The 26,001-nt window shown below is 37.0% G+C and overlaps 1 protein-coding gene across 3 annotated transcripts in view; it reads left to right on the top strand.

The window, feature by feature from the left end:
• LOC132121323 (serine-rich coiled-coil domain-containing protein 2-like) overlaps positions 1–25,140 on the top strand; it is a 72,632-nt gene extending 47,492 nt beyond the window's left edge. The window contains exons 7-12 of one of the 3 annotated variants that reach the window (XM_059530617.1): positions 3,442–3,522; positions 5,202–5,288; positions 7,264–7,374; positions 10,184–10,271; positions 12,002–12,041; positions 23,012–23,269. In XM_059530617.1, coding sequence (XP_059386600.1) covers positions 3,442–3,522; positions 5,202–5,288; positions 7,264–7,374; positions 10,184–10,271; positions 12,002–12,041; positions 23,012–23,120 — 516 coding nt within the window. In that variant the 3' untranslated portion in view covers positions 23,121–23,269. Of the gene's footprint in view, positions 1–3,441; positions 3,523–5,201; positions 5,289–7,263; positions 7,375–10,183; positions 10,272–12,001; positions 12,042–23,011 lie in introns of all 3 variants that reach the window. The other 2 variants (XM_059530619.1, XM_059530616.1) reach the window with 2 other exon arrangements.
• The last annotated feature ends 861 nt before the right edge of the window (positions 25,141–26,001 follow it).

Below are 26,001 nucleotides of genomic sequence, written 5' to 3'. Positions count from 1 at the left end.
TAACCAGGGGTGACCTAAAACAATGGGAGCTACAGGGGAGTCCATGAGGTAAAAGGATATGGTTTCACTGTGGTTGCCTGAGGTGAGCAGAGTTATGGGTTCAGTGTAGTGGGTGACGTGTGGCAGTTCCTGACCATTGAGTGCGGTGACATGGATGGGATGGACACAGGAAGGACTGGAAGGTTCAGGTGACGTGCAAGGAGAGAGTCAATGAAATTACCTTAGGCCCCAGAGTCCAGAAGGGCGTGCCAGTCGTGAGTGTGGTTCTCCCACCGCAGTTTCACCGGAAGGAGAGTCGATGATGTGGTTGAGGACTTCCCGGCGGAGATCCCACCCGATAGTAGCCTCAAACTTACTACCGGGCTGGCTCTTTTTACCGGGCAGGAATGGATGGAATGCTCCGAGCCACCGCAATATAAGCATAGTCGTTGCGACCTCCGCCGCTCTCTCTCCCTGCGGGAAAGCCGAGCTCTACCCACCTGCATGGGTTCGTGATCATAGACTGGACCGACCATGTTCTCTCGACTCGAGCGGCCCCTTTCCGGAGAGACATAATGGCGTGTAGGACTGACTTGTCTACCCAGGCGGTTAATCCGAGCGTCCACCCGGAGTGCCAGGTCGATTAGGCCGTTGAGCGTTGGGGGCAGCTCGAGGAGGTAGATTTCCTTCTGAACACTGTCAGCCAGCCCATGCAGGAAACGATCCCACTGCGCTGCCTCGTTCCACTGACACGCGGCCGCAGGGTGTGGAACTGAATGGAATAGTCCGCCACTGATGATTTTCCTTGTTTAAGGTCCGAGAGCTGGTGAGCAGCCTCCCTGCCGGCCGCGGCTCGATCGAAGACCCGTTTCATCTCTTCGGAGAGGGAGTGGAACGAGGCGCAACAGGGATGTTGATTCTCCCACACCACCGTCCCCCATAAGGCGGCTCTGCCAGAGAGTAGGGCAAGAGCAAACGCAACCTTGGACTCCTCTGTCGCGAAGGTGCGGGGTTGCAATGCAAAATGCATGGAACATTTGTTAAGGAAAGTCTTGCAAAAGTTTGGCTCACCGGAGTAACTCTCTGGCACCGGAAGTCGCGTCTCTGGACGGAAGTGGTCCTGGGAGGTCTCCCGGGGGACGGGTGGCGCAGGCGGTGCGGTGGGCGCAGTGGGAGAGGTGAGTTGATGAATCAGCTGGGTGAGCTCGGACACCTGTGTCACTAGCGCCTGGATAGCACGTCCGGTGTTCACGATGCTCTACTGCTGCTGATCCATGCGGTTGACGCTGTGGTGAATGAATTCAGACAGTGAAGTGGTGCTCGCTGCTTCCATGTTTGGGTGAGAGCGCATAGGTCACAAACATGAAACAACGCTGTCACGAACACAAGATGCTAGACAAGCCAATATATAGGGATGAGTAATGAGTGACAGCTGTTGCTGATGACAATTAACGGAGACGCCAACAAACTAATCAGTGCTGACGCGTAACACACAGACTTCACCCACAAAGTGCAAAACCCAGAGATCACGGTTTACCAACCGTGACATTAGCTAACCATGCCTAGCTAACCATTTAAATTAGTGCAGTTATTGCAAATAGCAACAAGACAATGCTTCAAGAAAAAGCCAGGCTACCTGTTTAACTTGTCAACTTAAAATGTAACTAAACCATGATTCAAGGAACATTCGCTTTATTAAAAACTTGCAAAACCAATTCCAAGTGCACCACACATGAAAGTGGTTGACACTGTTTAAATGTAAAGCAAATTCACTTTTGAAAAGATACATGAATTATGTAGGCAAATATTGTACAAACTTGTCTTAAACATATGTTCAGAAATAAAAGAAAAAAAGAAAAATGCTTAATATTTCTTAGCCAAAGACTTTCAGTTTGTCAAAATAACAAAACATCAGTCGTAGTATTAAATGCTTTGTAAAAAATTAAGAAAATTACAGCATCTTTCAGCCTGTCACCATCATCCAAACATGAGATATCAGTCAAGCAGTAATAGTTCTTGACAGGTTGTTCCACTGTGCTGCATTTACATTATTTTTTCTATGTAAACACGTGGATGCATTTGACTGTAGTGTCTCACACATGAAACAACATTATAAAACATGGCTCTCAAGTTTAAAGAAGTTTGACTTGTGTCTTATTACCTTGTTTTTTTTTTCTCCATTCCTCTCCCAATGTCTTGCATTTTTCAACACATTTTTAAGTCAAATTTTTATGATACTGGGAAGCGCTTTCTATGAGCTGTATTCATAGACTTGCTTTTCTGAAAGCTTTGGTGTAATATGAACACTGTCCAACAACCTACTAGTCAATTATCGAGGTTAAGTTATAAGTTTAGTAACTAGCAACTGTTTGAATGTCAGCATTCTAAAACTGAGAAACGCCAATATGTAGTACTTATTGGTCTATGTACAAATGCAGATGTAACATCTGACTGTGTTTATTCAGGGTATTGGTCCACAAACACTGCATTTTTAAGATGATGTGTCAACTCTTATTTTTTTTTTCTATTCTGATGCACTCCACTTTTAAATAATTTTTAAAAGATCCAGATTTCTCTCTCTCTCTCTCTTTTTTTTTGAGAAGAGAGGGAGATGATCTTGAGCTGTGACGATATTGGCAGTCAGTGCTATACTCTATGTATACTATATGATTGATTAACTTTTCTCTCAAGAGATGCATTACAATGAAACACAGTAATAATGGACTGTTTGTGTCTCTTTTATTGGTAGATAAAAAATGTATGCATACATGTATTTTTTGGCCTTATGATTTCACGTTGACTTGAAATGAGAGGATATTAGAGAGAAGAAAGGAAATAATTGGTGAGAAAATCATTGGGTAAAGGGGCTGACAAATGAAGCAAGCATCACAGTATGCCGGAGCATGTGTGCTAATTGCTAGGGCATGGATCTGCATGCTATCCAAAGGACATTTACACTCATTGGTGAAGTTGGTGATTTGATGCAACAGTTACCATTGGGTTCAAAGTTTTAAAACTTTCAAGGACTTGCAACTGAGTAGTAAGGTCAAGAGGTAAAGATTCTACCAAAGGGAGTGTAGAATGACTAGTAGCAGCCAGCAGCACAATGACACTGTGTCTCCAATGATAAAACTGCTTTCAGAGTAAATGCGTATAATGGAGCTACAGTATATCCTACTCTTGTTAACATCTGGCTGGTTTGCTATTCTGTGTCACAGTGTCTAGTTCAGGGGTGCAGAGATGCAGGTAAGAGTGCACCTAACTAGAACTTTTGTACTCAGCTGAATGCAGAACTTTGTATTAGTTTGTATTTCTGGTCTTCAATTATTCACATACAAACAAATGGCAGTCAGTGGGGCAAAAAAAGTGTAACCATCTCTATACCCTGAGGAACTCTAACAATATAACATATGGCTCAACTGTAGAACTGCAAGATTGATTTTGGTATGTGGTTTGTTTTAGATGGAGACAGATGGTTCAGCTGAAGATACTTTAGAGCCTCATACCCCACAATCCAATGACCAATCTTTATTTGATCAGAAGGTAAAATCTTGTTACGGTCTTATTTAAAGTTCTTGTTCTTTCTTATATCTCTTATATCTTATATACTTTTTCAAGTGGGGTTTGCAAAAGGGTAACCATACGTTTTTGAAGCCATATTTCATATTTACATTTTTGAGCATAATAATAATTTTCCAGGTTCATCTAGTTCTGTAATATAATCTTTTCATACATAGAAATGCAAAGCAGTACTTCTTATTCAATTTATAAGAGAAAATATGAAAAGGTCCCACTTTATATTAAGTGGCATTAACTTTATGTACTTACATCAAAAAAGTAAGTACAATGTACTTATTGTGTTCACATTGTATTGCAAAACAGTTTTGCTGCTATTGAGGTGAGATACGAGTAAGGACAGGGACAGATTTGGTGGTATGGGTAGGTTTAAAGCTGGGTCAACAGTGTCATTTTAAATGTAGTTTTAGAAATTAATTACAGATGTAATTACATGCTGGTGTTTTTAAAATATAAGTACAATGTAAAAACATGCATGTACACAGAAAGTGCATGGTACCAAATGATTAATTAAAATGTAAATAGTAGTTAAGGCCACTTAATATAAAGTGGGATCCAATATAATTATGTGGTATGAATCTTTTTTATACCTGGTTCTTGTGAGATGCTGCTTAGTTTTTTGAAAGACCTGACTCTGTCACATTAATTCAGAGTTTCAGGAAAAAAAAAAAGAAAAAGAAAAGAAAAGAAAAGAGTTGGACCCACTTTATATTGTTTTTACCTATAATGTACTAACATTGGCATTAATAATTTGATACAAAGTACTTATTACATGCATACATGTTTTTATGTTTTTATATTGTACTTAAAATTTTAAAATGTCTGCATGTAATTACACTTTTGAACCATTTTTTTACCCTGTAATCTACTCTTAATCCTGACTATAAAACTAAAGCTGTCCTTAACCTTTCCTGTATCCCATGTCAATTGAAGCAATAGAAGAGTGATTTGCAAAACAAGATAATAAGCTGTACACAATAAAACGGTATACAAAGTAGTTAAACACCTAATATAAAGGGGACCAATTATTATTATAATTATTATTATTTTGAAACACATGGAGAAAGATAATTGTCAAATGGACATACTGTATGCTTTCATTAACAAATATTTATATTAAAATGTTTTCATTTTAGAAAGGAATGTATTTTATCTGGTCACTGTTTCTTTTTTTTCACAATGTGTAATCCAATTTTTAACTCTCTCAATATGTAATAATGAGAGTTATTATTTAATAAAGTTGTTTTAGATGGAGATTAGCACATTAACTTTTCTGCATATTTAGCACTGAATATTTTTTATTTTATTATGAAAGTGTTGTTTTTATTTTTTATTTTTTGCTTTATTTAAATGAACAACAATGTGTATAAGTTAATGATAACCTTTGAAACATTGTTTGTAACAGTTAGGTCATGCTTATGAGACTTGGGACATCTGATTGGGCAAAGTCATTCAAGCCAACATGATGCTATAAACCTGATTTGAGATTAATTTACCAACAGCAGAGCCAACTCACCTCAAAACAAAAACAAATAATAACATTAAATTATCATGTTAGGCTAATAACTGATCGGATATGACTAAGCAAAAAGCTTCTGATTGAGCAAAAAAGATAGAGGTTTATTTAGTCTTCTGTTATTTTCTAGGTGGCACTGCTCCTGAAAGAAGTTCAAGAGCTGAGAAATGAGCTCAGAAGCAAAGACAGGATGATTGCTGAACTTTCCCAGCAGCTTGTACGTATTATAGTCTAAATATTTGCTTAATTGAACTGACTTCAAACATCAACCAAAATGCACAAAGACACCAGTCTAAAGTCACTGTAGAAAAAATCACTCTGCAGTTCTTGGTGAAAATTGGTGAAATAGTAGATTATTAGTATGATATTTTAGACTACTGAGATGTGCTATGGTAAGTAAAGAACTTGTGAAGAGACTGTAAATTAAGTAGTAACAATAAAATCATGTTGTTACTAAATGTTATTGAATCTGTCTTGAAACAATTAGTGTTGAACTGATTATTGCATGCATCAACTATTTTTTGCTCATCGTTTTTAGCTCTCTCATATTTTAGTTCTCTAAAAATTGAAGATAATTTTAGGCCTATATATATATATATATATATATATATATATATATATATATATATATATATATATATATATATATATATATATATATGTATGTATATATATATATATATGTGTGATCTTCATTTGTTGGTCTTTGTTTGTTGTGTAAACTTCTATTTACACATCTTAAAATAATCAAATAATAATAAAAATAATTATTTGTTCATGTTTTTGCAGTATACAATGGAAACTATTCATAATTTGCAAATGTTTATCATGTTTACTAATCATTAGTACCTTTACATGCAGTCATCTCAATGGCAAAATGTGTTCCTGAAAGACCTGAATTTACCCTATTCACTCATCTTTACTAATCATTTATTAATCAATTGTTCATGTTTTTGCAGTAGCCAAAAGTTTAAACTATTCCTAATTTTTAAATGTTTATAAAAGATGACTAATTATCTATCTTTATGGGTTTGCACTTTTGGCTAATGTAACAAGCTTTCTGTAACAAATACGTAACAGATTGTCATTTTGGTGCAAAAGAAAAAAAGTTTATAATACTCTATATAACTCTGTATAATACTCTTCAGTATATCACTGAACAGGATATTCCTTGAACCATAAATAAACAGGGACAACACATTTTTTTTTTTCATTTGGAACTAAAAGTTTGATGACTTTTGTAAGCATTTTAACTAGGGCTGCCCCTTTATAGTAGACTAACCTTTAGTTGATGAGAAGAGGTTTGGTTGACCAAAACTTTATTAGTATAAAAAATAGTATTTATAGTATAGTAATACTCTGTCATTTTGGTCATACAGAGAAAAGTAATGCATCTTTCAAATCCATAAAGCCTCTTCTGTTATTTGTGTGCACTCTCTATAACAACAAAACATTTTGCTTTTGTAAAATAATGACAGGATGCGCTTTGTGCCATCTCAGTGTAAAATTGCCTTACAGACGTGAAAAATATATCTATAGAGAGTGAAATGTCTACTTTCAAATAAAACAATTCATATCTGAAAAAACAAAACAAATATTCTTTGTTACAATGTAATCCCTATAAAACTTACATGCAGTTGCATCCACTAGGCTACTGTGGAGATGATCAGTCAGTGTCCCCGACTTCATATCTGAAGCCGAAAATAGAAAACTCTAGTTTATCAGTAGATTATTAAAATGCTAATGCAGTTTAATCTTTCTGTTTTCCCCTGACACATTCATCATCATTGCTTCTGCTGGTGTGCTGTGGCAAGCTTTATGTGTGCGCTAATTAGGCAATGTAGGCAATTAAAGGCTCATTATCATGATTTAAATGGCTAATTAATAAACATGCGATTAGTCGACTAATGCTTAAAATGAACTACTATAGTCAACCAGACAAATCTTTAGTCGAGGGCAGCCTTAGTTTTTATTACATGAAATAATGGTTTGTTTGAACATTATCTAATGTTTAATAAATTTATTAGCAAACATTAACAAACACATTATATCACACTTTTTGAACATATATTAACAAATGATCCAGTAAATATTATATAAAGTTTGTTAATGATTTATTAATGAAAGTTATTATAAAGTGTTACCCTATATATAGCATTACTTTAGCATTTTATTTTTATTTCTATTTATAGTCTTCTCCAAAAGAGGATATGCATTTCTGCTGCTTGCAGGCGTCAGAGGCTAACAAGGAGTCACTGGAGCACCAAGACAAGGATACTCAAACCTTGTGGAAGGCACATAATGTGAGTATATACTGTATGCAGAGATAGAAAACATGTTCAGGGGCAGTTTCATCATTAAAGTGTTGGGTACATAATACATGTTTCATTAATGTTTGTATCATGTAACCAGCTTCATGTGCATGGATTTTCTGATGTAGTGAATTTGCTGTTTAACTCACCTGATATAGCATTAAACCTACGATGCAGAGTACTTGGGTACGACACCTGTAAAAACAAGTCACGAAATAGCTCAAAGACTAAAGTTGACATGGTTACTTAAGCAAATGTGTGTTTTCTTTTGTTAACACTATCGATTAGGTAGGGCTTGTTTACATGGTACTTTATTTTTAAAGACCCGACTCCTATGTTACACTGCATCACATAGGGACAATTGCATTGTGTTTGCTAACTGAAGACTCTTTAGTGTATATTCAAAGATGCACAATTTGTTGAGTATATTAATGGCAGGGTTTTCCTAATGTCATATTTCATCCAAAAAAGAGAATTCTGAGATCTTTTATTCACCTTTATGTCATTTTTAAATCTGAAAGACTCTCTTTCTTCTGTGAAACATGAAAGAAGATATTTTGGGTGAACTATCCTTGTAAAGCTGTGGTCTGTGATTTCTGCATCATTGCAACAAATTGCAAAAAATATACTTGTTTCTAGAACGCTACTAATAATCACTTCTTTTTGTAAGTTATATTAGCAACTGAAAAGTGACCATTCGAGGGTTGGTGTGTTCACCAGCATGGTTCTCTTGGTTAGTCGACCATAATGAAAAATCCACACATGGAACAGTTTGTATTTGTTCTGTACCAAAATGTGTTCTAATAGAAGTGCCACTGGTAATGCCATTGGATTCTGAAGAAAGTCTTGTCAGTAGTCTTGGTAACAGAATTATGTGAAGGATGTGACACATTTCTTTCTGGATCTGGAGGAAATCCATCTAGTTAAATGGATCTCAGTTGGTGTGTTGTGGTTCCGTACTGACAGGGTCATGGACAACAGGGAAAACCAATGCATTTATTTGTAAGAAAAGACCCCCTCACAGGGCCCAGATCAAAGACAAAGGAAGATATTGACGTCTGACAAACTAAATGGCTCAGTGGGTGCGGTGATGAGTGTAAATACATTTCCTTAGTGTTTATAATAGTTGGTACTTTTCATGAAGAGGATACAAGATAATGCCTAAAACTTTTTTCTTAATAAACTGTCAGTGAAAAGATGTGCTTAACCTTCAGAAATTGTTGATTGTCAACCTCTGGTTGTCATTCTAAACACTATGTGTTGTTTTATTTTTCATTCATTATAGGAGATTGTAAATTTTTGAAACAAAATAAAACAAGTTTTTGAAATAAGGCAAAATGAGAATTGGTATGCTGTAAATGTTTACATTGTCTGTTGAGAGTAGTATTGCCACAATACCAGCATTTCAGTAGCTGGTGCCGAGCAAACCAAGTGTCACAGAGTCAGTCACATTCTCTGTACCAGACATCTCAGCTCCACCCACTAGTGATGGGAAGTTCGGATCATTTTACCGACTCAGACCTTTGAGTCTCGTTCAGCAAAATCAACAAATCTTTAATCAATTGACTAGTTCACCTTTCCAGTCTTTGGGTTTGCTTAGAGACAGAGACATAGTCAATCTCGTTGCACACCTCTTGGGCACCAGGGGCTTTTCACTTAACTTTATAGATCCTCTTGTGAGGATAGTATGTGTTCCTGGCCTCGAGTCAAGCAGGAAATGGTCAGTAGCATCTGCACCCTTTATGGTTAGTTTTTGAGATAAAAACCTGTGACTGTACTTTTATTTGCCTGTTACATGTTTTATATTGTTTAGTATCGAGCAGGTTTAGTGTAGGGGTGGGGTTACGTGCTCCATTGAAAGTGTAAATTTATATAAAATGGTTTATATTTAAATCCATTAAATTAAGACAAACAACCAAAAACAATGGAGCAACCTGTGGTTGAAAAATTGCTCTAATAGGGGTACATTGAGCGTCAAAAAGCATCTCAAAGGTGTCCTGACCAAGCGTCAATATATGACGAGTTGGAGTGAGACCGTGCTGGCCAATCACATGATGGAACGCTTGCCTTGCTGATCTGAATGTTGAGATCACCTGCAACGATGACAAGGTCATGGCACAGGATACGATTGAGCTCAAGTAGCAAGTTGTCGTAAAAAGAGTCCCTATCTGCGATGAAGCATCTTCCGTTTACGCATAGATGAAGGTCAGCTTCACAAACGTGCCTTGCAGCTGTGTGGATTCTGTCCAAGAATCCAGGTTGCCAACAGAGAAGGCTCGTTGCCGTTCAGCGGGATAGGACAATCCCCACGGCGTGGACATGGTCGTGGGTGTGGCCAGAAAATGGGAAGTTCTTATTGTCACTTTTCAACTTGCCATTGGCCATACAGCAGGTCTCACTTACGCTGAGGATGTCAAGATGTTAGTGATTGGATTCTACCAGGAGTGGCACCAATCTGCTGGCATCACTGATTTCCAGTTTTAAACATTGCAAACATCTAAACATTGCTTAAAAACAAATGTAGTTATGGTTAGTGGCTTTACATGTCATCATTTGAAAAGTAGACCTTGCTTGGATGCTAAAATTAAAAGTCTGGCCCTGTGGGACTAGTATTCCCCTAATTTGACAGAACAGATTTTTCATTAATGTACTGTAACAAACTTACTGAGTAATTGTGGCCCCAACTTTTTAAAAGATTTTGAACTGAGAGATAATTGACCATTTAACTGTGTGTATCGTTTGTGTGTGTGTGTCTGTGGTGCTGTGGGATCAGCCTTTCTCTTTCTCTTCCTCTGTACAGGGCATTTTGGTTGGCCCTATCCTCTCCTCTTGGCAACACTCACAGCGGGGGAGTGTGCGGCCATGCGCACCACGTCATCACAGACGGAGTGAGTCTTTACCCAAGTGAACCAGTCTGTGCACTAGCCCCAGTGCTTGCTGCATGTCTGTCTGCTTCCTCCTTGTGCCCCCTTGAGTCATGCACATAAATCCACCAACCAATCATATTCTAGTGAAGAGTTAGTCCATCATTTCCACTCCTTTTAGTTTCACTGTCCTTATGTCCCCTGTCTTTCTGCTTGGTTTAGAGTCTGACCTCTAGTTTTTTTCTGTATATAGTATTTCTTATGATGAATCTCTGTAAAGCCAGACAGTCATCATACTCACATTAAATAAATATTTTTCCTGTAGTTTTTGTCCCTCCACTGAACTTCCTAGAACATATGAGCTGTTTGATTTCAATAGGGCACGTCTTCCAGTTTTGTCATCTTTATTCATTGAAAATATGCAGTTGTGAGTCAGATCCTGAGGGTGTAGGGAATGAATTGTTATCTCAAAAATTTAAACTCATCATTTACTCTCCCCTATGTCATTCCACCATTTTCCTTCAATCATACAATAGGTTTTTTTTTAAGGAACAGTGTTCATAAGTGTTTATCTGTTGAAATATTGCCATCTGCTGCTCTCAAATGTTTTTGACAAGAGCATCCATTAGTCACAAGATGTTTGATCAGTAGACATGAAAACCAATGATGTAACTTGATGAAACTCACCAAGTTTGAATGTACACAAATACAATTGTGATTTGAGAGCTATAGCAGATTTTCAGTAAATTTAGTGTTAAAAAAAAAACTTGGTCAGTAGACATGAAAACCAATGATGTAACTTGATGAAACTCACCAAGTTTGAATGTACACAAATACAATTGTGATTTGAGAGCTATAGCAGATTTTCAGTAAATTTAGTGTTAAAAAAAAAACTTCTATCTCTGTTTCTTATAAAACACATTGTATGCATGCCTTCAGAAGATTACAGTCATATAGACTAATTTTGTGATACTTTTATTGTGCTTTTTTGTCTTTTGACAGCCCCAGTACTCATTTAACTTGAACATTCTGCTAAACATCTACTTTTGTGCCTAACGTTTAAAAAGAAATGGTTTGGAAGCATTTATTTTTTGGAATAACATGAGGATGAGTAAAGGATCAGCTGTATAAGCAAGCCACCATACAGTAGCTGCCATCATGGAGACTAATCATCTAATAAACACAATTTGACTTAAAAGTCTTTACCCACAAACCTTTTTGGTGAATGTGCATGTGACCTGTGGTCCAGTCAGGATGACTGCTGTCAGAAGGCAGCTGTGGGAGACTGGTATTAGGAAAGAGAGCTGGTAGTACATCACAGGACAGCTCTGTGGGATCTAATGTGGGATCTCTCAGAGCGATGACAACCTTTCGACTTTAAGACACATATTCAGTCTCTGTCTTTGGCAGTGTGCTTAGATTAAACTGTCCAGATAGAAACTAAATTCTGCCTGTTTTTAGTTATGCTAATGAGCATGGACCTGAATGCATATATTATTATTTTATTTATTTATGTTTAATTTTGTGTCATAGATCAAAGTAATGGCTTTATGTGCTGCTCAGTTTTTCGGTTTCAATGTTTTGTTTTGTTTTAATAGTAAAATAAAAAAAAAAGCTTTTGTGTTTTTTTGACTTGTGTAGTGAGGTAGCTTCCTGTTCTGCCCATGTGATCTGTTTAAATCTTTCATTGACTGATTTTTCCTTATTGTTTCTCTCCCTCTGCCTCTCCCAAACTGCCCAAACTCTGGCAAAAGGAGTGGAGCATCTAGTACATTACTTCAGAGACACTGCGTGGTATAGTACTGCCTGTCTTTAACATTCTCTAATGTCCTTCCTCTTTTCTTTCTGTTTGCATGGTCTCTTATTCTGTACAGCAAGGACTGTCCATCTGCATCATACAGGTTCACACTACTTTTATCTTTTCTTTCACTGTTTCTTTAAACCTCTCTGTCATTTATTCTATTTTATGTTCTCGTCGTTTTCAAGTCATCTCAGTTTTTCATTTTCTTTGAACTGTTTGACTAACCCATATAACTTTGTGAAATCTGTCTGTTGGAAGTTTAAATTAGCTACATTTACATGCAACCAAATAATCCATTTGTAATCGGATTGAGATTGATCGAAATTTGGATCAGGTCGAAGGGGGTGGTTTATTCCTCTTCTAATACGATTGAGAGTCCATGTAAACACTCGTTTAGATTGAACCACGAAACTGAAAGGACTGTGCATGTGCAATGATGCAGAAATAACGTAATGACTTATGACGAGCGGCTCTTCCTTTTGAATAAAGTGTTGTATAAATGTGTGTCCTGTCATTATAAAACTCTCCTTTCACTTGGCAACTGTGAAGTGGAGCAGGACAACCATGTTTTGGATACTCATCCACAGGCAACCCATTTTAAGCCAAATCAATAAATGTATAAATATTAATTCTGCTGTTAAAATCAAATAAAGAAACCATGCAGGAGAGTGGTTATTATGTGCAAACAGTGAGAAACTCTATATTTGTGCAGTGTGCGCATGCAAAAAAAAAAAAAGATCTATTCTGATTTGAAGCTATGATATATAAACACGCACATCAACCCAATCACTTTATTTAGCATTCATGTAAACACTACATTCAGATTCATCAATAGGGATGAGTTCAGTCTGACTGAACCAAAAATTGTGCATGTAAACGTAGCCAGTGTAACTTCAAGAGTTGGAGTCAAGACCAGTACCAGAGCCCTAAGATCCAGACAAATATTAGAGTCCCCAGCCTGGTCACATTGTTTATATGTAAGTTTTAATATGTGACATTTACAAGTTTAAAGACCCTTTGTAAATTTGGATAGATATTTGCAGCTATAGAAATTAAAAAAATGACAAATCTTACAAATATACAAATCTTATATATTATAAATGTTTTTTTGTATAGTTACGTTTTTATAGATATATTTTATATTCTTAACCATAGCCCCAAACCTAAACATAACCATGGTAAATGGACTGCATTTATATAGCGCTTTCAACAGACCACATGGCCATCCAAAGCGCTTTACAATTTGCCTCACATTCACCCATACATACCGACTGCGGTGTCTGCCATTCAAGGTGCCATCCAGCTCGTCGGGAGCAGGTGGGGTTAGGTGTCTTGCTCAAGGACACCTCGACACTTGGTCAGGTGGAGCCGGGGATCGAACCACCAACCTTCTGGTTTGTAGACAACCTACATGAACCACTGAGCCACTGCCGCCCCTAGTTTTCATAGACACATTAAAAATATATAAAATGTAATGGGCAGAAACATGTACAATGAATTTTTTGTTTCAATATACCATTATTATTATTTTATTTTTTTGAGATAGCATATAAAGAAAATATAACATATACTTTCACCCACACCAGTCAAAATAATTATTACATCAATAATAGTTAAACCAATTTTAAAAAAAAAATTCATTTTGAGGTTTTAATGTGAAGTCATGTTAAACATGATGCAATCCTTTGAAACAAGTTTCACCAGAAGTCACACCGAACAGAATGAAATAAATTCAACTGTGTTAAACAAATGCGATTGAAAACATAATTTTAATGATCACAAATAGAATAGTGTCAACCGATTAATTCCGTAATTTCAGTGTTCATAAATAAGGATGTCTAAACATGTACATCATTCATATGTAGATGATTTCCTCTATAGACACTATTACTATGCCTATGGTATGTTTGATTGTCTATGCAATCATAAGTAAATCTAACTGTGGTATACCAGACCCCCAAGACTGAGACCAATACCAGATTCCCTAAAGTCTGGGGTATGCTTTGTGTTTCCATCTGCTGTCTCATGCACAGTCAAGCATTATAATCCGAGTATACTTCACTGAACGTGAACTTGTGCAGACATGTGCACTGCAGAGGACAGTACTGAGGTGATTTATACCAGGGATGGGCAACTCTGCCACTGTACATTGTTCTGAAGAGTTTAGCTTCCTCCTTATTCAAACACACCTGAAACATCTAACCATAATCTTCAGGATTATTTGAAAAATACAGGCAAGTGTGTTTGATAAAGAATGGAGCTAAACTCAGCAGGACAGTGGCCCTTCAGGATCAGAGCTGCCCATCCCTGATTTATACTCTTTCAGACTTGTTTCAAACTTGAACTAATCAAGATACCTTCTGAACTCCTCGCATGTCCATTTTTGTTGTTTTCTAACTTCGTCTCCTGTTGTTTTATTGACGTTTTCATCTTCTTCTTATAGTGGTTTTAAAAGCAACGGCCCAACTTTTTGCTATAGTGAAATTCAAAGCAAGCACACTGTTTGCGAGATGAAGTGCCTACTGAATTACTGAAGAAAATTTTGGCCTTAACTCTTGAGGCCTAGATCCAGTCCAAGATCTGTATGCTCAAGAACCAGACTGTCCATTTTAAATGGAGAAATGAGGAAAATGCTAAATTACAATACATTGCACATAGACTGTCAGACCAAGACATCAAGTAATGAGACAAAGACCCAATCCAAGGCTGTATTTATGTGGTCATTTGTCAGATAGCCTTTCAATCAAACTCCCAGCGAAGGGTGAATTAGGAATGCAAGGTATACTGGTACTGAAAAATGCAACAGGAAAACATTTTTAATGTAAAAAACAAAAACAAATAAGATGCAGGCATTGTGGAAAATGTCGGAAGTTCACTTAGTGTGACAATCAGTGAGCAAGCTGTGATGAGAAATGGTAGACACAACAAAAGATGTGGATTTCAGTATCTTTGCCCTCAACTCACTAAAAAGAGCAATGCTGTAGCAAAAACAGTGCTAAAGCAAAATATGAAATTACTTGGCATTCAGAGAAAACAAAATGTAAACCTGCATCAGTCTGCAAACAATGCCACAAGACATGCCGCTTCAAGAAGCAACACATCAAACCGTGCTAACCAACTGTCCTGTGCACATCCCAAATTACAAGGACCTCAGCCATTGACAAGTTTGCAAAATTACATTTTCAGAAAAATGATTAATGTTGTTGTATAACTTTCACTCACTAGTTGTTCACTATTTGAGTATTGCTGATCTGTTGACACTACTGGTACACAAATTAAACAAAATGCTGCGCTTGGATTTCTAAGTTAAAGTGTTAATTATGTTAAAATGCTTACAAATTAAGCAACATACACATAGGTGTGATCGACAAAGGACAAAAAAGCAGGAAACTATACGGTGCACTTACCCCCCTCCCCACCACACGCACACAGTGACATAATTTATATAGTATAAAAATAAATTAATAAAAAATATTGTACTTGTTTTTTGTTTAAATGAATTTATAAATTAAATAATTAAAAAAGGGAAGAAAAATTTAAATACACATCTAATTTAAATGATTGAACAAAAAAAATCATAAAAGGAGTAATGTGGGAAATATGCTTCAAAGACTGGGCAAAATAGGGATGAAATCCAGAAAATCTGTCAATTACTTGCTGCTGCCGAGCACGAAAACTAGCCATTTATTGGGCATTTCTTGTCCTCCCAGATGTTTTGTTTTTCCTTATTACTATGGTGTCCTTTACATCTATTAAAAATAACATCTTTATTTGCCTCTATATTTTTGAAAGGTATCTTTTCTTGTGTTTTTGTTCAGCCATTTTGTCAGTGCTTTATTATAGACTTCTATGATTGCTAATTCACAACAGAAGACGATTATTAGGTTGAACGTTCAGAATACGATTCCATAGGTTATATTTCAGCACGAATTTCGCGAATGGACAGTGACTCTTAAGTAGCACGTAGAACACGTTCATGTCAAGTAAAGTTTTCGGGAAAAGCGCGTGGAATTGCGGCGAGCGTTTATAACCTTGCACGTTGAGAGCGCTCTTCAGAGCCAAGATACATCGTTATCGGGAAACTCGACCCAGATCAGATGTAAGCATTCATTAAAGTGAATCGGTTCAAAGGAGTCATTAGTTCGCAAATCGGACGAGTCATTAGTGGACAGATATGCTCATAAGCTCCGCGCATATAATGTTACTCCCAAATATATTTTTAGGTCGCACAGATTAAATTTCAGGAGCATATGCGACAAAAATGTTGGCAATTTCGAGCCTTGTAGAAGCTGCTAAACTTTCTAGCTAGAAGTAAGCAATAACCAACATGGCTTTACTTTGCTAAGTTAGCCCAGAATCGTTTAACATTAATGTTATGGAATCATGACAAAAGTGATCAATTGATTGGTCAAATTTTACTAGACCTGCATATAAAAATGAAAGACAATATATTGGATTTGCTTACATGAATCTCCCGTGTTCATGGTCTTCGTCAGTCAACTGAAGCTGTTCACGTGAGTAGATGGTTGGGTGTGTGCGCATTCAGAACGTTGCGCGTACACTTTGAACTTCAATCGTTACAAATTATTGGACTACTTGCGGAGTGACATGACGACATGATTCAAAGGCACAAAAAACGTTGACAGCGGTGAGCGATCATTATGTTTACCAATAACCGACCCATTGCAACCGCCTACACCCCGAAACCACTTGCAAATTGCACTTTAAAGGTGGCATGTTTTTTGTCTAATAAAAACTTAATTATTCCTATCAAAGCCCTTCTGTCTTCGTGTAGTAGGGGAGAGCAGGGGCGAAAGTACCATTTTTCAGAAAAAACATCATTTTAAAAGATAATGTTGTAGACAGAGATATATTTCTGCTGTGGTCAGTAACTCATAAGTCTGGTCTATCAATACCAGGTGGTATTTTGTAGAAATGTAGAAAGGCTTCAGCATAATTTCAATTTGAACATAAGTTGCACATTGTTACTTTTGACCCCATCGGTTGGGACGAAAGTAACACACAGGTGGGTTAAAAGTAACACAACAATATAAGCTAGATTAATTTTCTGTTACTCTTATTTTTATTAAGTATACCTGACTATGACCTTGTAAATATGTAAGTGCAAACATATTCTGTCTTTTATTTTTGTAAAAAAAATTATTAAATGACATATTTATATTTGTATTTTTATTTTAAATTTAAGTTTCATCAAATGCCCGACTGTACAAACTTTATTTTTTATTTTTTTATTTCAGTGTATTTTTATAAAACATTTTTTCAACAGAATGAACAATATAATAATTAAATTACATTGGCATAATATAAAATCTAAACATAATGTAACAGTAGGCCTATTCATGTTTCCATCCAGTTGTTTTTATGCATAAATTCAAAATGTGCATTAAAACATCTGGAAACACTGCAAATTCATAGCTGGAGGTGTAAAAGTTAAGGTATGGCTAAAACCTAAATATAACTAAGGTAAATGCAAGGTAGGAGCTGCCCAGATCTTCCTCTATGTCCAGAAACGCTCTCTTATAAACATCTGGATAAAACCAGACGACTGTTTGTCTTTCTGACCCTCACTCAGACATATTCTTTTGGTATAATATGACTTAAACATATTAATAAATGATGCAAGAGACAGAAATTCACAGAATAGCATGTACCGGAACAAAATAAATACTTCTTGTCACTGTAGCGGGACAAAAGTAACAACTGTTACTTTCGTCCCGACAGGAACCCCTGGCATTTAAACCTGATTTACTTTTATACTAAAAAACTTTGATAATGCAAACTTTAGGATGTGTTAAAGCACTAAATAACCTGTAGATTGATCATTACTGTGACACATGAAACAAAAAAACAACACAACTAATTAAAAAAAATTACCGCTTCAATAATTTACTTTTTGTACTCGAAAACAGTTTTACCGACCTAACTGCGGGAAATGATGAGGAAATCACGTGATATTTCTCAGCTCTATCAAGGATTGAATGCTGAATATACCGTCATAGCTGGGAATGCAAATGCAGTAATAGGCTCTGAGAAAATCGCTTTGTTACTTTCGTCCCGCGTTACTTTCGCCCCGGTTCTCCCCTACTTAGTTCTCCATTTTTCAGGTAGTGGTCATATTGTTATAAATACTGTATACCTGATTATACAACATCTTCCCTCACATGCCTCATTCTTTTTGTTAAGTAGGGAACATAGAGTACATGGGCCTTTAGGCATAATTATGTGATGTGCTTTTATGTTCTGCAGTTTGTTCTTCACACCTCATTGCAATGTAAAAGCCTCTTTTAGACCAAACGGTCACATAAAACTAACGCTTCTCATGACTCCCTGCCTTTAAAAAGAGTCATTATTGTAATTCAGATAATTATTTGAAATGCTTGATGTAGCTGGAGGTGGTAGTAGATTATTATTAAAATGCATATTTGGAGTCAATGTAGGTGCGAGTACATAGCACTTTGAATAGTGCTTACTTTTATCTCTGCTCTACTTTCTTTACTTCTTTGTCTGTGTGCCTTATCCCTCCCTCAACATCATCCTTCTGCTCCAGAACTCTGTCACCTTTTCTCAGTTGCCTTATTTTAATTCTTGGCGAGCTGTCATAAATTATGTATGAACAGCTGAGTGCCCCACACAGCTCTGCTTAGACTTTTTCTGAAGTTTTGACAGGGTTGTAGGTGGTCTCAGGTTAGCCCGATTGAGACTTCACCTCTCTAGACAAAACCCTCACTGTCTTGTCTCGTCCATTCTGAACCACAGGCGCTGGATAAAACTTCAAAGGATTATATTTTCCAAGTCTGGGGCTTGGAATTGGCACAAAACAAAGAGAGAGGCTCAGTCAATAAAACAAGCACACAACACTGCATTGTATTGAGGGTGATATCCATTAGAGGGTGCTGTGGACCAGGAAATGAAGTTGCAGTTAGCATACAGACACTTGTGAAGTACAGGAGATAATGGGTATATTTACTGTGAAATTTTTTTAGACCAGTAATGTACATTTTGTCATTATTTACTCACCCTTATGTTGTTCGTATATGATACCCAGAGGGGAATATCGTCAGTGAATCATGCATTAAACTGATCAAAAGTGATAAAGTAAAAAAAACCAAAACACATAACATATTGCATTGCTGTCTATTGCATGCTATAATTTACCTCGGACAATGATTTTGAGTCATCTTTCAGATCACCGGTCATAGAATAAACAAATAAATTAAATATTGAACTGTATTCCAAAAGAAAAGCCAAAACTCTTACATGCTAGCACAGTGTGATCCAACCTTGTGTAAATAAAAGTATTCAAAACTCACATCATACTTTTAAAAATTTGCAATCCTGGTAACTTTTGCTAGGTATTTGTGTGAGGATAACATAAAGGGACACGGGTGACTATTCCTAAAGCTCTGTTTACATGGAATAAATGCCACCCACTGGAAATCATCCACCAGTGCCAATGAAACGGCAGAGCAGACATCAAAGACTTGCTGTACTAATAATATTACTGTATTCCAGCACCTCTGTGTCCTGCATACCGCAAATCCTTGCATCACAGAATAAGAGATATATAGTTTGGCTTCTCTAGCAATCTCATGTGCATTTCTTGTGATCTTGAAATTAAAATATTAAAAGCAGGCAGAAATTTGTCTATGTGCCATCCTTAGAAAATGTCTGTCCTATTTTGGATGTTTTGCTTTGTGGCAGTGCTAGCTTCTCTGTTTTAGATGCTTTTTGTTGCCAGTCATAGGTTGTTAACCTGAATTGCATTCTTGTTTGTCAGTCTGAGAGTGTACTTGAGTGCATGTAATGCTTTGGCGGTGACCTCACCACCTCACGTGTAAGTCCGCATCATTGCTAATTAGTGAGGAGAGGCTGAGCTCCACTTCAGCAAGAACTGTAAGGATCAAAGCCCTCTCAGACAGCTTGTCATGTGTGGATGCTTCACTCAGTCTCACTCGAGTCTCTTAGAGCACGACCGATATATCGGTTTTAATGATTAATCAACACTTGTAGTTGCTTTTTTGTACTCTTATTATCAGTATCAGTGTTGATAGTTTTTCTTTATAATCCTCTATATCCCTCTTTATATCCTATGTGTATCGGCACTGGTGGGGTCTACATCAGGGGGTAAAATAAAACTAATAGCAGAGTCTGCAATGAATTGTGATGCATGCCTTGTTTTGTACACAAAGAAAGTGGATTTAAAACATCAGCAGAGAAAAGCCAAGGTACAGTATATAGATATTGTGGTAAAGATTGTGGCTATATTGCCCACTTCTAAGAGTTTAATCAAAGAGCTTCTATAAATCACTTCATAATGCTTAAATCCCCCAGTGAGCAAGCCAGTGGTGACTGTGGCATAGAACCAAAAACTATATATTGTGATGAGTCAGCTGCCTCCTCCCTGGTTATCATCGGCACCCCGTCCTAAATCGCCGCCCTTCACCAGGCTCCAGACAGGAGTGGGTGTGTGAGAGGAGGGGCGCTGGATGAGCCAGGGCTGGCGGCGTGTGATGGGGCACACCTGATGTGAATGGAGCGTTATCACCGCCGCTGTTTAAGAGCCCAACGCGCCTATCCTCGAGAGACCAGTCTCTTCCCCGTGCATGCACAATGGTGTCACCAGATCCCCTGATCCCCTGTTTTTTTTGACACCAGATCCCCTGTTTATTTTGAACACTCTCCCTCTTTGGTCACTTTTATCCCGTTTCCGTTATTTTCTGTTAATAAAAGCCTCTCTGAGGCCTGCCGCCACGCCCACTGTGTCTGTCGTCGGCTCCTCCCGTGACTATATATATATATATATTAGTGGTGGCATAGATTAAAATGGCTCATTTGAATTCTGCCAAAGGAATTCAAAATATGTGTGCTACCCAAATAAAATAATGACTAAAAGTAAGTCTTTGAAAACGGGTTTCTCAAGCCAGGTGGTGCATTAAACCAGGGGCTCATCTCCTGTTTCCAAAATGCATCAAAAACTGCTTGAGAAAGCTGTAAACTAACTCCACATTGCACAAGGTGCAAACAACCTTACGCCTGTTTCACACATAGTCCGTCTGCAGTGCGTATGCATTTCGTATGTTTTTACGCACCCATGTTAACGGATTCCAGCGTTCACGCGGTTGCGGTCCGTCAGTGCGTTCCAGGAGCGTTGCGTCTGCAGCAGTGCAGCGATCGTTCACGTACCGAGTAGCGGACTGCAAACGCATCCTGTGTGAAAGCACAATGAGTATGAGTCCGTGCTGCTTCTGCACCACATACGTAACGCACACAGACTGCATACGCACTGCAGGCGGATTATGTTTGAAACAGGCGTGAGTCTTGTTGAGGTTTCCAATGGGAAGCTTCTTAAAAAAATAAAATTCCCTGAAGCAAACCCGGCAGCATCTTAGCTGCATCCATGTTAGCACGTCACGTTTTATGTGGTAATTTCACTGTAGGCATACACACAGGTTCGAAGATTCTTTCTTGCCCCCTACAGTGCAATATATATATATATATATATATATATATATATATATATCCTGATCCACCATCCTCACACCTGAATGAAATAAACTCATTTTTAAATTTAGCAGCCTAAATTCAATTTTTAATTCAGCCTAGTGATGGCATCAGATAAGACAACTATTATGCAGTAAGGTTGTGCTGCTGTTGAAATTGCATCTCTCTCTCTCTTTAAAGGTCTGTGCTATATATATATATATATATATATATATATATATATATATATATATATATATATATATATATATATTTGTTTCCATGATAAACCAGCCTTATTGCATAAGTAATGTTTTCCAGCTTGTAGTCATTTATTGTGCATGCTACCTTATATTTACCAGTTGCTATTTTACTTTAATAAAATTGAGATATGTCATGCATGGGATTGCTATCATTGGGTTTAACCAAAATCTAAATATAGATATCAGCAACATTATTTTGCAGTAAGTTAGTAAACACTTGCTAGTCAACATTAATATTTGCAAGCCTCCAAGTTTAGTAGCAAATCTATGCATGGTTCCACGATAAACCAGAGATATTACAGTTGTTTTCTAGATTATTGTCATTTATTGTATATGCTACCTTATGTTTTTCAGTTTTCAGCTCCTAGGTTTTGCATATTCTAAGCTAGCTACATATTCTGTCTGCTACATTCCCAGTGTTATCAAACGCTAGCTAGTCTGTTAACATGAATAACATATTTGCAAGCCTCCAAGCATGACGTCACATTTTAAATCCTACCTGTTCCTTTCACCATCCACTGTCGCATCCCTTGACATGCCATCTCCTTTTCCCTCTTTCTTTTTCTATTTTAAGCCCCCAATAGCTCTTTTGCTTTATCCATCTTTTTCGAGTTTCAACAACAACTCCCTAACGTTACTGCTGCTCACGGCGCCCCGCCCACTCGCGATATTACCCTACTATGTCTAAATTCTAAACGGCACCGGCGCCTACTCTAGCCTGTTAGTCCTCTAAAATGTATATAACTTCTTTTATATCTAACTTTTATATAAATTTTTATAACTTTTATATAAATTTAAATTTATACAAATTTATATATTTATATTTATATTTAAGTAAAGTTGATTTTATTTCTATCTATTTTCCCCTCTCTCCTCTTCTTGCAAAACCCTTTATTATATATACTGCGTGAACGATGAGTGATGAAGCATAGCCTTTTCATTTATTTTTAATTTAGTTAATAATTACTAAACGTTCTCATGGTAAAGGCATTAATTTTAACTGGCCAATAAAGTTAAACACCATTTTTCATTAAGTGGAAAGCTTTTGTTCATATTATTGATTTTAAAGGTTTTATTTTGATTAATTTAGCAATTTCAGTTATTGTTATCGAGAAAAAAATAGGTTGACCTCTAGTGTCTTGTATACTTGTATACAGATGTTCAATAATTATTAATTAATTAATTTTTTTCTCCAATAGCTTCAAATACCTCAGACTCCCAGATTCTTACCAAACAAGCTGTCAAGTCCAACCTCTTCAGAGGCCCCTTGTGACGATTTGGATGCCGAGCCTGGTCACCACCCATTGACGCCCCAGTCCTGCTCCCCAGACCTACAATGTCCTATCACTGTTAAGTCTACCCCAAACTGTGCTGTTCCAACAGTAACAATATCTGTTGATAGCTCTGCTGCCTCCTCTTCCAGAACTTTTCAAAGCACTGATCCTGCTGAGCTTGGCCTCATGAGCAGCCAGCTTAAAATCAATGAGCCAGCAAGTCCACCAGTTTCTGACAGCTTTTACCGTAAGCTAGAGAAAGATATACAAAAATTTCCTTTGAGAAGAAGCAGATTTTCAACCCCACAGCCACAAACTTATGTCAAGAGAGCTTTAACATTCATCAAGCCCCAAGTAGTACAGCGGGTCAGTATATTCACCGGAGCCCTGGGTAGGTTTGGAGCCCCAGGTCTATCCAGTACAAGACATCAACCTTTATCAGCTCCTGGACTACCTTGCATCAACCCAGCCCGAGAAACTACAATGCACAGCAGTAGTGCACCAATATTTAACCAACAAAATCAAGGGTGCAGACAGTCTTTATTGCTCAGAAAGATACAGAGCAGTTTGCCCAGAGTCAGTGGCACCCTCCTGCACAAACATTCCCACCTTCCTAAGTCAAAGACAGTTTCTTCTCTCCCAAACCCTGCTGCTCAACAACGTCAAACAACAACCCCACCTGCTCTGCCTTCTCGTATGCTTCCACAATTCTAGATTAGTTAAACAGGGCTTCGGGGCATCCCACCAGGGTGTAGAAAAGCTGCTCCTTAAGGCCCTGCTTGTAAGGCACCAGTCAAGTATTTGCCAACTATGCTTACCATGTACAAAACAAAACATGACATAATGCACTTGTTGTAAGAGACACTATTGTCTACCTTGTACCTATGCATCTTGCATAAGATATTACTCCTTTGATAGTTAGCAAGTCGCCACTTCTCTAGAATAATGACCAAAACCAAGCAGAGTATTGTTATTGTTCCCACATCATTTTTTTGTATTGCTCTCATTGATTCTGTTGAGAGAGAGTTGCATTTTCCTGTCTTAACTACTACCATGTTATGTGCGCAGTGTGGGCCATGATAAAGGGTTCCCACTGAGATTTTCAGAGGAGCCATCTCTTCCAACTGCTTCTCTACCTATCTCTCTTTGTACCTTTGTTCTTTGCCACATGCATGACAATTGTATCCTGCTGGAATTGGCTTCCCACCACCGTACCTAATGAGAGCAAGTTCTGGAAGCCAAGTCAGTATTAACACCAGAAAGAGTTGTGAGGCAGTGAACATAATGTAAAAAAAAAAAAAAAAAAAAACCTGGCTGTGAGAAACATTGGCCTAGACAGTAACGGAGTTTAAAGTTATTAACATGGTTACTTTACAATCAGAGTGATTTCGCTAAGTAGGACGTTTTTTTGTTGTTGGTTCTGGACCACATTCTTCAGATTAAAGGTTTAGGAACAGAGACCTATAAGGGATGGGACATCGTTAGGACAATCATTGTTTGATGTATGCACTACTATTCAAAAGTTTGGGATCAGAATTGTTTTTAATGTTTTTTAAATTAGTTTGTTATGCTCAACAAGGCTGCATTTATTTGATCAAAAATACAGAAAAAAATTATATTGTGAAATATTATTATGTAAAATAAATTGTTTCTATTTTATTATACATTAAAATCTATTTTATTCATGTGATGCAAAGCTAAATTTTCAGCATCATTACTCCAGTCTTCAGTGTCACATGATCCATCAGAAATTATTCTAATATGCTGATTTTTTTTAATCAGTGCTGGAAACTGTTTTTCAGGGTTCTTTGATAAATAAAAAGTTAAAAAGAAGAGCATTTATTTTAAATAGAAATCTTCTCTAACAATATATAGTACCGTTCAAAAGTTTAGAGTCAGTAAATTTTTATTCTTTCTTTATTTCTTTATTCTTTTTTTTTTTTTTGAAAGAAATTAAAACTTTTATTCAGCAAGGATGTGCTATATTTATAAAAAATGATAGCAAAGATTTATATTCTGAATAAATGCTGCTCTTTTTAACTTTTTATTTATCAAATAATCCTGAAAAAAAGTAAAAAAAAAAAAAAAAGAAAATTTTTTTATATATATATATATATATATATATATATATATATATATATATATATATATATATACAGTACAGACCAAAAGTTTGGACACACCTTCTCATTCAAAGAGTTTTCTTTATTTTCATGACTATGAAAATTGTAGAGTCACACTGAAGGCATCAAGGGCTATTTGACCAAGAAGGAGAGTGATGGGGTGCTGCGCCAGATGACCTGGACTCCACAGTCACTGGACCTGAACCCAATCGAGATGGTTTAGGGGTGAGCTGGACCGCAGACAGAAGGCAAAAGGGCCAACAAGTGCTAAGCATCTCTGGGAACTCCTTCAAGACTGTTGGAAGACCATTTCAGGTGACTACCTCTTGAAGCTCATCAAGAGAATGTCAAGAGTGTGCAAAGCAGTAATCAAAGCAAAAGGTGGCTACTTTGAAGAACCTAGAATATGACATATTTTCAGTTGTTTCACACTTTTTGTTATGTATATAATTCCATATATAATTCCACATGTGTTAATTCATAGTTTTGATGCCTTCAGTGTGAATCAACAATTTTCATAGTCATGAAAATAAAGAAAACTCTTTGAATGAGAAGGTGTGTCCAAACATTTGGTCTGTACTGTATATATGTCCTACTTGGTAGTAATGGTGAACTGTGCTTGATTGTGACTCACAGGAATCAAGGAAAACTTTGTGCACATTTTTGCAAAATAAAACACAGTGATTCAAGAGCTGTGCCTGATTGCAAATCATAGAACAAGGAACTTAATTTATTATGTGGTGCAGCTCTTACTAGCTGGCCTCTGTTAAACTAAAATTCACTCCCATCCGG

This window comes from Carassius carassius, chromosome 39, assembly GCF_963082965.1.
Source record: "Carassius carassius chromosome 39, fCarCar2.1, whole genome shotgun sequence".
Lineage (NCBI taxonomy): Eukaryota > Metazoa > Chordata > Actinopteri > Cypriniformes > Cyprinidae > Carassius > Carassius carassius.
Note: the sequence above shows the minus strand (reverse complement) of the source record. Positions and strands in the feature narration are given on the sequence as shown.